Below are 14,572 nucleotides of genomic sequence, written 5' to 3' on the forward strand. Positions count from 1 at the left end.
ACAAGGCTAGCATGAGCACATACAAGGAGGAAAAGCCACCTGCGCTTCCATACTGGTGAATGTCTACCCCAAATTGAGCATCTTTGACTTGCGGGTGGCACAGAGAATAGAGAACATGAATTCTGTAAAGTCACTGATACAGGGACACAGAATCATTAAAGACCAGCCTCAATTCAAATATCGCCACAATGCAAAATGAAAAGTTAGCTCACAGACACACCCACATGACATAACACAGTTACTCAATGCAGTTTAAAAATCAATTTTGTGGGAAAGTTAGTTAAATCAGTGACTCCCACTGATTACATGAAATATAAAGTGAATTAATGAATATTTTCACTTCTATCTGGTTGATCTGGGCTCATGCCTACAGTGTAAATAATTAAAATATAATAGCCTCCAGAAAGCAGCCCTAGCGCTTCCCTGGCGGTGCTCCCCAGGTTCCGCTCTGGCCCTGACTGTTGATTGTTGAAGACTTGTTTCTCCCTTCTAGTCTGTGAGCTTACTGAGGGCCACAGCATTTCTTCTTCTTTTCTTAAATTATTTTATTTTAAGTTCCTGGATACATGTGTGGGACATGCAGATTGTTACATAGGCAAATGTGTGCCATGGTGGTTTGCTGCACAGATCAACCCATCAGCTAGGTATTCAGCCCCACATACATTAGCCATTTTTCCTGATGCTCCCCTCTCACCACCCCCACCCCCACGACAGGCCCCAGTGCTGTTCCCCATCATGTGTCCATGTGTTTCCTTCTTTCTGTTTTTAGCCTTTGTTTTATAAACATCTAGCATATGACTTGACAGAAAGTAGATACTGTAAGTCCTACAAAACACTACAAATACTACCACATTAAAACATAAAATAGGGAAGCTGGAAATAACCATTATTTAGATTTCATATATGTTTCGTAATGGTTTGCAATACATATGAATTCTCTGCCACATGAACTTAGAAAGCTTAGATTTTCTTTATAAACGGTTTCATGCCAATTCAGCCTCTAACAACTTCCCCTAGGAAAGTAATGAATTCTGACTGGGCATATCTCCAGGATAAATATTTTTATTATTATTATGAAACACAGAAAACTAACATGGGAGTAAACTCTTCTGCCAAAGCACTTCATAAGATAAAGTGTTAGAGATATTCTCCTGGACAGTTTATTGAAAATGCTTCATCATAGGGCTTGAGGCTCCAAGGCCACATCTCTATGCCTACAGTGTGGCTGAGGGTTTACACAGCAACAGCTTGAGTTTGGTGCAAACCTTTCTGTTTAGTCACACAGAAGGACCAACTGCAGTCAAAAGAGTTCATTAGTGGCTAACCAAGGGGGATGAAGCTGTTTGGCTGAGCTATTGCAGGTAGGAAAAAAAAAGAATTTAAACACAGACCAGGCATGGTGGCTCATGCCTGTATTCCCAGTGCTTTGGAAGACTGAGGGGCCAGGAGTTCAAGACCAGCCTGGAAAACATAGTGAAGTCCAGTCTCTTTTAAAAAATTTTAAAAAATTTGGTCAGGCATGCTGGCACACACCTGCAGTCCAAGCTACAAGGAAGGCTGAGGCAGAAAGATCACTTGAGCTCAGGAGTTTGAGGCTGCAGTGAGTCATGATCACGCCACCATATTCTAACCTGCGCAACAGAGTGGGACCCTATCTTAAAAAAAGTTTAAAAACAAATGCATGTATTTATGTGTTTCCCAAAAGTTGAACCACGAATTTCTTGAAAATACAGATGATACATTTGTCACTGTATCTCCAGTGCTTAGCATCAGATCTGACACACAGAAGGGGCTCAATAAAAATTGGTTAAATGACAGAGTAAATGAAAGGTGTGATTAATACTTCCGTCACAAAATAACAGCTTATACATTTGTTTACACATATATTAAAGACCATAATCCAGAGCTCTTTACTCTAGAGCACTTGTTGTCTTGAAGTTCATTTTGTGAACATATTTTTACCTTCAAGTATTTTTCATTTCAGTAAAAAATAGTGAAAAATCACAGTGTAAGAAATAAATTCTAAAAAAATTGCTCATGAAAATTTTACCTGCTTCAAATTACCTAAAGAAGAAAATGTTTACTATTTGCTAATAAACTGTAAAAGGAATTTTTTAATGGAAATGGACTTTTAAATTCAGATTAAAATGAAAAGTGGGAATAAGAAGTTTAATTATAATTAAATTAATAATTATAATTAATTAATTAATTATAAATAATTGATTATAATTAATTATTAAATTTAATAATTATAATTAAACAGTAGCTAATTATAACTGATGTCTGCTAACATTTACTAACAACTCACTGTATGACAGGTGCTGGTCCAAGGGCTACACAGTACTGAATCATTAAATTCTCAGCAGTAAGTTCTATTTTTACCTCTATTTTACAGATGTTGAAATGCAAACACACAGAGGTGAAATACCTTGCCCACGTCATTTACCAGCTAGTACAGAGATGGTGTTCGGCCTGTCTAGCTCTGGGGCCCTGACTCTTAACCACTCTGCTCAACAGTCTCTCTGCAATAACCATAAATTACCTTTATATTTCTTTCCTTTTCTTAAAATGAACTACTTCCCCTACTGTATACTGCTCTGAAATTTGGCAATATCCTACTGTGTCTGCAATAGATTTTTCATTGTAATTTACAAATAGAGTCTAATTCTGGTATCATCGTGTGTCTCTATGCCTGTGTGCGCATGAATGAGTTTATGTAGATGCATACATAGAGAAGACAGCTATTTTTGTGAATCCAAACGTGGGCTAGCTTAAGTAGGACTTAAAGGTAGATTTACACTCCCTTCTCTGTCTCTGCCTGGGATATTAGTTTGTACTTAGAGTCAAGAGTTAACCAATAAATTGAGAAACCTTTTAAAATATACTGTTAAAACCACGATTTTATTTGCTGTATTTCCAGGTACGAAGGAAAGAAAAAAAGTCCCAACATGCTGATACGTCTTACCAGGTGCATGGCAGAGCTCCGAGGCGGATGTGGCTCAATAAGCAACTGAGATGGCGTCTGTCCAAAGTTCTGGATCTGTGCCTCCATGGCCTGCAGGGGAAGGAGGGTGACTGTCATAATCAATATGCATCAAAGAGAGAGGCCAACACACTCTTTGACAATGCAAGTGTATCCCAAGTCAGCCATGAAAAAAAGTCCAGAAAATTCACCGGGTGCTCTTTTCTCAGGGTGCAGAATCATCCAAGTGTTAGTATTTTGTAGACAAGCTTTGCTCCTCCTTCCAAACATGCTTCAGTTAACCCAGTCACTATTCTTAATTCCAGAAGCTGGGGTTAAATGTGGAAAAGCTAACCTGTGAATACATGCATGCAGCTAAAGACCAAAGAACACTTTCCACACTAAATACAGCACATATACCTTAATAAAGTCCTCTGTAAGAAGGAATGTATGGGGGTCTCTAATGAAATAAGCTTCTGGAATCTTAATGGAGAAAAAAAAGAATGAGACATAAAGTCTACCAATTATACAAAATAAAATTCAGAAAATTATAGGTTCCAATTAATTCAGAGGAAAATCAGTAGAAAGAACACTAAGATTTTATAGGATAATTAAATATGACAAAACTTTTGTTACAAAAATATATTTTAGCTTTCTATGCTATTTTAAGAAGAATTGTGAAGTATTGTTTTTAAGGTATAAATTCATTTTCTCAAATCTTTTTCCTGAAATTTTAGAGAATTCACCCCCTCCCAAAAATCTCTGTGTATCCTGAACTGTGCAATATTTCATTAAAGCTTATGTGGATGGAAATGATATTTTATAGCTTCCAATGAATAAAAATAATTTTAGCCCTCAAAATGTCTGAACTGTACAATTTACCTTTCTTGTGTGTGTCAAAGAGATTATCTTAAAAGAAACTTAAGTATTTCTTCTAAACATAAATACTATAGGCAAAATATTTCAACATATGAAGCTAGACTAACAAAAATGTTTTTCTGAAATATTGTACGTAATTTATGTCAACAAGGAGAAGCACGATATTTACTATGATCATTACCCTGCCACCATGCTAATTTTTTCCCTAAATTGTGTGCAATTTGGTTGCACATAAATGTGAAATATGAACATCACAGTTTGTAGGAGCACAGGTAGGTCGGTAGATGGCTCTTGCCACAGCACCTCCACTCATCTCATTGCTATCTGCAATTCGAATTTATAAAGTACTTAAATCTAAAAATCTGTCCTCCTAGACTGCATTTCAAGAAAATGTTTATCGATAAAAATGTGAACTCGCAAATTTATTAGCAATATTAAACATGAATGCATCATTATCTGCCATATTTTAGCAAAGTCTGCATAAATGGGACGTTGGTTCTTTTATTTGCAGAGGGAATGGGACGAATTATTAAATCTCTTTAAGTGCTGTCCAATTTTTATGTATACATTTATTTGCATGGTGTCCACTCATAAGCAAAGTGTGACTATTTAACTAGATTTTATTCACATATGATGCATTCACATCCTACTTTTGTTTCCCCAAGGCAAGATTTATGAGTATAAAAGGGGGAAGAGACCATTTCTGGTCAGGTTCACATTTTTAACAACAAACTCTTGAGAATTATTTGGGAAACAAAAGTGGTAATTTTATTGTTAACACTGCCCTAGTTAGTAAATGTCAAATACCTAGCTTCATGTATCATGAACAGCTAAGGTCTCTCCAACAACAGATACTGCTACTCCTGCTTTTACTTCCCCAGAAAAAGGACTCCAGTGAGAATGAGGAGCCAGGGGTAAAACCAAACATGTTTTAATCTCTAGATCAGTGTCTTGCGCTTAGTAGGCAGCCTTTCAATGTTTATTGAAGGAATGAGTCAACAAACATGCTTTTTTTGACTCTAGTTTTGTTTTTTAAAGGGAAGTATTAAAATTGTACTAGAAAATGTTATGAAATGGATAAAATTTCTAGAAATCTGTACAGTTCTCTTCTCTTCTGCAAGTCCCAACTCTGACCTTTTTGGACTAAGGCAGAATACATATGCATATATATTTAAAAGAGCTCTCCAGTCAGGCATCAGGATAAAGATGAAGTTGTGACTAACCTTACCCTTTCATTAAGACAATCAGTTCCCGTCACTAAACATTTATTTCTTTTGAGACTATACTACCCTGTGATCTACTTTACATGCCTTCATGACCCAAAGGATCTTAGTCCAATATTTCTCTTTTAGCTATCTGGTAATCCTGTCCTCAGATAATTCCTTACCCTCTGATTTAAAAATGTACAGATCTTTCTGATCTTGAAAAACATACTGTCTCCCTTTACTTCTTGTCATTACCAAAACGTTTGAGTGGGACGTGAGCACCTACTATCTTTCTTCCCCTGCTCCCCATGTAAGACTTTCTGTCCTTTCCCACTTTCAGGGAGTCATCAATGACCTTCTTGTCAAGTGTGCAGGTCCTGTGCATGGGAGAGTTGCCTGATGACAAGCAGAACCCATTCTGCAGCCCATGAATTGTTACAATGAAGTAGTTGTTCTGAGAGCTACTCCCTACTTAGGAGAAAATCCTCCCCTAATGCTAATCTTGGGCAGGGATCTAAATTCTTCACCTCCCAGACTCCCGAAATCATAATGAATGCCCTGCATATTCTCACAGCGCGTTTTTCTCCTTTATTACAGACTTTAACACACAATTACTTATGTATGTCTGTCTGTTCAGACTGAATCTCTACAGGTCAGGACTGTGACTTAGTCTTAACAGAGGCTCCAAAAATATTTGCTGAATATAGAAGTAGGGCATTTGTATAAAACTGAAAGCTAGTCTAGAAAAAGAAAAGCACTGCAGAGTTTTTTACTTTTACAATTCAATACCACAAGAACAATGGACAGACATTTGTTGAATGCTTACTCTATGCCAAGGGATACAGAGTCAGATCCCAGGCTGCCCTCAGGAAGTTAGCAGTCCCTGAAATAAAGATGATGAATGTGTCGGTGCACATGGTAGGGAGCAGGACCACAGTGGAGATGGGCCCAGACTGCCCTGGGAGCTCAGATGAATGACAGAGGGGAAGGGGTATAGGCTCTTAGAAAAAAGACATTCAGAAAAAAACAGAGCTCAGGTTTGAAGATTAAGTAAGAATTAGCTTGTCAACAGCATGAAAAGGTTTTCTGCAGTATAGACATTTTCCCTTTAAAATTTCCAATGATAATCAAGTTTAAAAAACAAACCTACTGGTAGTAACTGTGAGACAGATTCCTTCTATATTATCTAGAAATGTCGTTTTAAAAAGTCTGTATGTTTCTATTTATCTATACATTGGTCTGCATGGGTCAGAGACATTTAATGTTAACTTTATTCACAAACCGTGTATTTGAGTACCTTCTACATACTAGATTGCATTCTAGATATTAATGATATTGGTCAAATGAAATGGATAATATTCCTGTCCTCAAAGAGCTTACATTCAGCCTAAAGTCACAAACTGGCATCCCATGGGCTAGATTCAGCTCGCAGACATGGTTTCTATTTGAGCCAAAATTTACAGGTCAGTAAATGGTATACAATAAATTGGATTTTTTTTTTTGGCTTCTCTTTAAAAATGAGCAGATCAGGCAATACTACACCAGCATTCCTGCACAGCTGCCCTTTTGTAACGCCCACCACTCACGTAACCTGGGCACTGCCACTGGTTGGTATCATTCCTCTCTTCCCTGTCTGGTTCTTATATGCTTTGGGGTTTGTGAATCCTTTTAAAATATAATAATTAAAACTTTAATTTGTATTACAAGATATCAATTGCTTTGTATAGTAGTTGTACTTTCCAGTAAACACAGAATGAATTAACGTTGCACACATGAGCTCATGAACATGTATAATGTATATAGAAAAAAGACAAACTTTGAAAATGTCCGTCAATCTAACTTCATTAAATCTATGTTATTCATATTAGAAGCTCCACCATTTTATATACCGTTAATAAGTAAAACATGCTATCAATTAAACTGTGCTATATCATTGATTGATTGTAAGGCACATTATGATTTTGGAGAATTGAGATATGAAAATGATGTGCATCTTAGAATCAATAAAGCATAGTAACTTTTTAAACAGTGGTACCATGAGTCTTACATTTTTCATACAAAGCTAGCAGAGGTAACAGGCTTAAACCACTAGGTTTTTTAAAACAAATATGGCTAACAAAACCTTTGATGTTTTACAAATATGAAAGACCATGCATCCATTGGCAGACAACACTTTGACAGAATAACATGAAAATATAGATTTGCTTGTAAATAATATTCTTTCTTAATGATATTAAGAGATCATTTGGTATCTTGCAGTTAAGCTTATGTGCATTCACTTTTATTTATTCAAATTTCTCATTTTTTAGGGTTTAAGATAAAAGTGCATCAGGTACACTAATCTTAAGTGTATAGCTTGATGAATGTATATATGTATGTATATATATTTTTCCAGTTCTTCTAACCACTGCCCAGATTAAGATAAAGGACTTTGGAATGGAACTGGAAGGTTCCATATCTTGGTCTGGGTGGTGGTTACATAAGACAATACATAGATATCGGCAACCTTGTACCTCCCCAGCCAATTATTCCTCCTTCTTAGCCCCATTACTCTGTCAAGTTAATAATTATTTTGATGTTTATCATCATTGATTGTTTTTTATTCTTGAATTTTTTATTAAATTGAATTATACACCACATATTTTCCATCTTGCTTTTTTTGATCAATATAATGCCTGTAAGATTCAACTTTGTGGTATGTAAGAGCAGTTTGTTCATTTTTTTTTTTTTTTTTTTGCTGTATAGTATTCCAGTGTATTAACCTACCACAATTTATCAGTTCTCCTGTTGATGAATACTTCGGTTTGTTAACAGTTTCAGGTTACTGTGAATAAAGTTGCTTGAAGATTCTTGTACCTGTCTTTTGATGGAGGTTAGCAGCCAGTTTTTGGAGGGTCTACAGCTAGATAAGGGGTTGCTGGGTCATAGGGTAGGAGTAAGTTTAGTTTTACTGCCAAACTATTTCTCCAAAATGGTTTTGTGTGTTTATTTTCTGTATCTGTGAACCCAAAATGTAATGGTCAAAGCTGTAAATAAAGTAATGATTTAAATTGTATGGTCTTTTGGGGTACTGATAAATTATTAATAAAACTTGTATATTTATAAGAGAAAACTCATTTGTCTTATAACTATAATAATTATTTCTTTACCAAGAATTGTTAAAGTAGAAATGAAAATTAAGTTAAAGAGTTTTAAATTTTAATTGTTACATAGATTCTTGTTATAAAAATTGTCTTGCCAAATATTTATTGAGCCAGTGTGCACTTAGCATTTATTTCTCTCCCCAGCTAAGACCCACCAAGAAATAGGTAGGTTGAACACCTTGAGGAAGTTCTAAAACATGGAATTCTGTAGTATAGGCAGAGAAGTAAAGACAAATGTGAACTGAGTTATGCACAGATGAACAAAATAAGTAAATCTGAACAATATACATGATTTTCAGATTGCATACACATGTATGACACATAACTTAAGTTTTTAGTTTTACCTGCTTATCTGTATACAGAGCTCCAATTCAGGAAAGTTTCTATTAGGGACACTTTCCCTTTTGTCCCTTCCCTACTTCCTGATTATCCCATTTCTTAGTCTGGTAAGGCTTGCCTTTATACAATTCTGCAGGACCCACCTACTAAGTTACAAAATTATGACATCTTCATCAAAGTCCCCTCTTTTTTTTACTTATTCTCAACAAGTAAGAGCCTTGAGCCTTTCTTTTTCCTCTTAGGTCAGGGCCAATGTGCATGATTATGCTTTTTATGCCCTGTACAAAGATGCTCAGTTGGAAGGCAAATGAGTGATAGAATAGAGAAAGGGGCACCTTTTGTGACTCATCCACTTAGAGAAGGTGTCCTCTAAAATGTGCACAAAAGGGCAAGTGTGTTAGCTTTGATGTGACATATGCCTTATTCCTTTGACCTCTGTATTTCTTGCCTGTTTTCTTTCCTTCCTTGTTTTCCTTCCAAGAAAGTTCTACCTCCCCTATGAATAGATACATACCTGGAATTAAATACTCAGAAGAAGAAATCAATAAATATACTGGGTGCTTATGTGTTGCACATTTGCCTATTAATTTAAAAAGACTTCCTAGCTAAGGTATAATTAAATGTGGCAACCAAGTAAGCCAGAATTCAGAAGCTGTACCTTCTCTGGCATGTGGTAGTAAAAACTTTGGTTAATCTTGTCTCTTCCACATTGCAGGTAGAATGACTACATTTACATTTTTCTCCATAGAATGATTACAACTGTTCGTTTTCTGTTTTTTTGTTTGTTTGTTTTTGTTTTGTAAATGTAATTCAGTATTATCTTTCAGATGAAATGCCATCAGGTCTACAGTGCCATGACAAACAGCCCAAAGGAGGAAACAATATAGGCTCTCAAATGACCTATTCATCCATTTCCCTGTTCTGTATAAACTTTTAAATTGCTTTCCAGAAAAATCAGCATTTTATAAAGTACCATAGGTTATGCTACCCACAATGCAAAATATCAAACTATGTCCAAATACCAGTAAATTCACTAACAATTTTCAGAAAATTCAAGAAAAAAGTAGTGAAAGTGGTTGCTTGAGAAAACAGAAAAAGATTTTCAAAGTTTCCTTAGCATTTATTTTGTTTATCTCACTGTATAGCTCTTACTTACAAGGCTTTAATTTAAATGCTTAAAAGTACTCTTCATTAAACCAGAAAATACAAAGTTGACATAAAACGAAATATATATATGTGATTGATATCATCTTTCTGCTCCACCTGCAATTCTACCAATGCCAAATAGAAAAAAATAAACAAAAACAATGGAATTTTAAGTCTGAAATGATAAAAGAAAAGATTACTTAATGGCAGACTATATTTTAACTGATAAGCTTTTGCTTCTGGTTTATTGTTGTAATAAAACAAGATCACATAAAGCATTACTTTTTAATGCTGGAAAAGCAGGGGCAAAATAAATCAAGCAAATAATATCTGTACTTTGTTATTTCTTGCTTTATAAATATTAAACTATATAAAAAATTAAAATGCTATTTTATATTCAACTGCTTCTGGTTTTTCATAGAAACCACAAAATAGATGAATAAATATTTTTCCTTTCATTTTAACAATCAACTGCATTAAGGCTAAACCTCTTCTGGCAAAATTATTAGAATATTTAAGCAAATATTTGGTAATCCAAGTAAAAAGAGCACGTTTGCCTTAATTAGTAGATGCTGTTGGACGCTATTTGAGGGAGGGGATTCTGATGTGTTCAGTTACTTGCCTTAATTCTTGGTTTCTTTTTTTTAGTGTAAACCTAAGCAAAATGAAGACGTGACTTATCCCCTTGCTGATCCCTGTTTCCTCCTTGGCATGTTGAATTATAATGGTGATATTATATAATTGACTTAACAAATGAATGTGAAAAAGCACCATTTCCTCCAGATAGAAAATGCTTCATCCAGAATATTTGCTGTCTAAATCAGACTCAATCTGTCTGGTACCATCACTGACAAGCTCACTCGATTTTTCCACTTAAAATAAGTATAAGTCAACTCAGGTAGGAAGAGTGAGTACATTTCAATGCTGCTGATTGTGGCTGACCAAGCCTGGAAGCCTTAAATAAGCCTGCTTGTCCTAGGGAAATGAACAACTCAAGGGGAACAGATGGGTGAGCTGGACATCTTCCTTGGCTCTGGAAGATGCGCCTCCATTGACCTGTGCTCCTTTGCTCTCTACCTTCCCAGTGGGTTCAGCCAATGACACAATCAATGACACAGCCAATGACACAGTGGAGACAGGATTATATGGCTTCTCTCTGCCAAGTCCTATTTGGCAGGGTCTGGCCTTTACTCCCCTACCTAAGCCCACAGCTCCTGTTGGGTGAGCACTTTTCTTGCCAGATTCCGGGAATGGCTCCCTCACCTTGTCACTCTCTCTTGTTCAGTCACTTTACCATGTCTATACCTTTGTAAATAGAACCATTATTAAACTCTCTGCATTGTTCTTTAACAAATAGTTAATTGTGGTAAAATATATATAACATAAAATTTACCATCTTAACCATTTTTAAGAGTACAGTTCAGTAGTAAGTACATTCACACTATTGTAAAACCGATCCCCAGAATCTTCTCATCTTCTAAAACTAAAATGCTATACTTAATAAAAACTCACCACTCCTAGTCCCCAGCAGCCACTATTCCACTTTCATTCTCTATGATGATTTTCACTAGTTAAGATACCTCACAGAAGTGGAATCATACAGGATTTGTCTCTTTGAGACTGGCCCATTTCCCTTAGCATTAATATCCTCAAGATTCCACTGCAGCATGTGTCAGAATTTCCTTCCTTTATAAGGCTAATAATGCATTACACACACACACACACACACACACGCACACGCACACACACACACACACACCACCCATTCATCCATCCATGGTCACCTGGGTTGCTTTCAACTTTTGACTATTGTGAAAAATGCTCCTAAGAACATGAATATACAAATGTCTCTTTGAAACCCTTCTCTCAATTCTTCTGGATATATACCCAGAAGTGGAATTTTCTGGGTCACAGGGAATTCTATTTTTAATTTTTGAAGGATTTCCATACTGTTTTTCCTTTTTCCTAGCAGTTATACCAGCTGTAGCATTTTATATTCCTACCAACAGTGCACAAAGTTTCCAGTTTCTGTACATCCTCATGAACACTTGTTATTTTGTTTTGATGGTAGCTAGCCTAATGGGTGTGAGGCGGTATCTCACTGTGGCTTTGATTTGCGTTTCCCTAATGATGAATGATGCTGGCACATACTTATTGGTCATTTGTATGTTTTCTTTGGAGTCTTCATTATCCTTTTGAAAGGTAATGTGCCGAGATCCTGACTGATACAAATAGAATTGCTATTCAGGCACAACAAATGCTGGTTACCTTTTGCTACACGTTGGGGTGGGACTGAGCGAAAAAGCATTATACCCAAGCAAGGAACATTTTCACTGAGGATTTTAAATATTTCAGAGATGACTATTATAAGCTTACAGGAAAGGCTGTAGCATCTCATTGCAATAAATATTTGTTGATAGGAACAGAGCTGAAATACTCTTTTCTAGATGACTTAGGGATTGGCCTACCTGGAAGCAAAGGTTTTAGCTGATGATCTCTTAAGGATTCTTCCAGGTTTCTGGTTCTTTGCCCACTTTGTGATTAATCATTAAATGGTACCTAAGTAGAGTACTAAATCCACAAATGCTTAACCGTAGGTGAGAAGAATCAGAATGACATCCCTGCCCAATTTTCCCTGGTTGAATGAGTTTAGTTTATATAAACTAAACTCTATGCTTGCTGATTCAGGAGGTAAAGGAGGAGGAAAACAAGTTGAGGGGGAGGTGGTGCAGGAGCAGGAATGAGAGAGAAGTGGTAGTATTGGTGGCAGGCTTTGTAAGTTCACTGGGAGTGCCTAATCATGTGAAAAAAACAACAACAAAAAAGCACTGAAATAGATTTGTTTGGTATGTAGAATGACACTGTGACACAGGTTTACCAGGTGCTGATATAAATATTCCAAATTAAAATAACACACTTTTAGTACACTAAAGTGACAGTAAAGTATTATTGCATGTATTCAGCAGAACAAAATATTCTTGATTTTGACATAAATGGGCAACAACAATTTAGAGATACTATACTCAGACTTCAAATGGCTTTAAATAGGCTCATTATCAATATGTTTAAAACCTTTAAAGATGAGTTCTAAACATCTAACTGAAATGTCTAGGTACTTAGATTGGCTAATATCAATTTCAACAAATTGAAACATGCAATTTGTTTTGAATAATTGTTAATTTATGCTGAGGTAACAACTGTGTAATATAACTGAAATCTATGTTAACAGAAGATGAGGAAATCCCTTCCAGCTATTTCTATTATAAACAGCAGGCTGCAATTGCCACCCTTCTTCCCTTGAGTAAAATATGGCTTTAGATGCTTGTGAAAGTACTTGCTGTTAATTTCTGAAAATCAATAATTAGTACTTCTCAACATCACACAATAAAAACAAAGAGGAGAAAAAAATCACAACTCACATAAATGACACACATCCAGCTTTGGCTAGCTGCATTACTTAGGCTTTTCTAGTGCACAATTGATGACCATGGCCTAGTGAGGAACTGCAGTCATTATGAGGAGGTAAGATAAACCTAAATTAAAGATTTATTCACTAATCAAAATTAAATGTGTGTCATTAATTTCCTTGATACTAGTTTCTATATTAAAACCTTATTCATCAAACCTTTGCAATGCAAGCAAGCTTTCTGGCTCTCAATGCAAACCTATGCAATGAGAAACACATAACAAATATATTTGAACCTATATCCTTATTAGTTTTAGGAATCATGGTATTTTTCTTGCTCCGAAATGATCCTTTAGCTTTAGAACATCAAATATTTATTTTCACTCCAATAATTAAAATGTAGGGGTTTGCTTTCTATTTTAATTTGGCTTTTGAATTTGTTAAACTTTTCATCCCAGTGAAACTTTCAGTAATTCTAGGGGGAAATTAAGATGGTTTTAAGAAATCTTTATCAACCACTTTGTGACCATTTGTTGCAATCACTTCTCAGGATAACTGCCTGGGAGAGGAACTCTGGACATTCCCCATATGAAGACAATTAGGCATCATGGCACTGGTAAATGGATACAACTCATTCACGAAGATCCAGCAGGTGGTGTTGATATTTCTTGTCATATCAAAGAGAGTTAGAAATGGGGGGAGGAAAAGCTGAGGGATAAAGAAGTCAGAAAGAACAAAGAATAATAGAAAGAATTCAAGGAAGGCAATATTTGTAGAGGCCCTCAATGTTGTCATTATGAATACCTTCATTTACATCATCAGGATGAAAAAAGTGTGTTTTTTGCCTTATACATTTTAGGAGTTCATCATCTCAGAAAAGCCAGCACTGCAGCTGTTTTGGTTAAAGACACATCTATCTTCTGGTTCTTGACAGCCCTATCATGTCAGTTCTCTATAATAGCAAGGAATATTTCAGCAAGAAAATAAAGTAAAAACTGAAGTAATCTAGCCTGCTTCCTATGGGCATATTTTCACCATAGGTAGATCCAAAGGGATGTGGTGTTATCCCTGTCAGCTTGAGAAAAAGATAAGAGAAAGAAAATATAAGCTAAGAAAACCAAGAAATATTAACAGAAAATCAGACTAAAAATATCACATTTTTTATGACTGCAGGTGTTATTAAAACTACTTAATATTTTAATCTTTCCAGCATAAATAGATAAATGTGTATATCTATAAATAAAGAATTATTGCAGTGGCTCATGTGTTCTAATAGCTGCTGGCAAAACAATGCTTTATGATAGGCTCATGTGGTACTTCTCGCTATTAAAAAGAAGCCTTTTAAATCACTTTTCAGTTCGGCAATGTCAACTACAGAAATAATGACAAGTATTGTGACAAGCTCAGAAGTTAGTTTCTTGTTAATAACTTGTCTGGTATATACTTACAGCTTCTGTTGAAATAGTGACTCCTTTTTTTTTTCTCTTGCTGA

General features: G+C 35.6%; 1 protein-coding gene across 17 annotated transcripts in view; it reads right to left on the minus strand.

The window, feature by feature from the left end:
• Positions 1–14,572, minus strand: part of NBEA (neurobeachin) — a 702,569-nt gene that overhangs the window by 22,863 nt on the left and 665,134 nt on the right. For 10 of the 17 annotated variants that reach the window (XM_074387836.1, XM_074387840.1, XM_074387834.1 and 7 more), the window contains 2 exons: positions 3,383–3,445; positions 2,966–3,055 (listed from right to left, as the gene is read on the minus strand). In XM_074387836.1, coding sequence (XP_074243937.1) covers positions 2,966–3,055; positions 3,383–3,445 — 153 coding nt within the window. The remainder of the gene's footprint in view (positions 1–2,965; positions 3,056–3,382; positions 3,446–14,572) is intronic. The other 7 variants (XM_074387843.1, XM_074387839.1, XM_074387837.1 and 4 more) reach the window with 1 other exon arrangement.

This window comes from Saimiri boliviensis, chromosome 16, assembly GCF_048565385.1.
Source record: "Saimiri boliviensis isolate mSaiBol1 chromosome 16, mSaiBol1.pri, whole genome shotgun sequence".
Classification (NCBI taxonomy): domain Eukaryota; kingdom Metazoa; phylum Chordata; class Mammalia; order Primates; family Cebidae; genus Saimiri; species Saimiri boliviensis.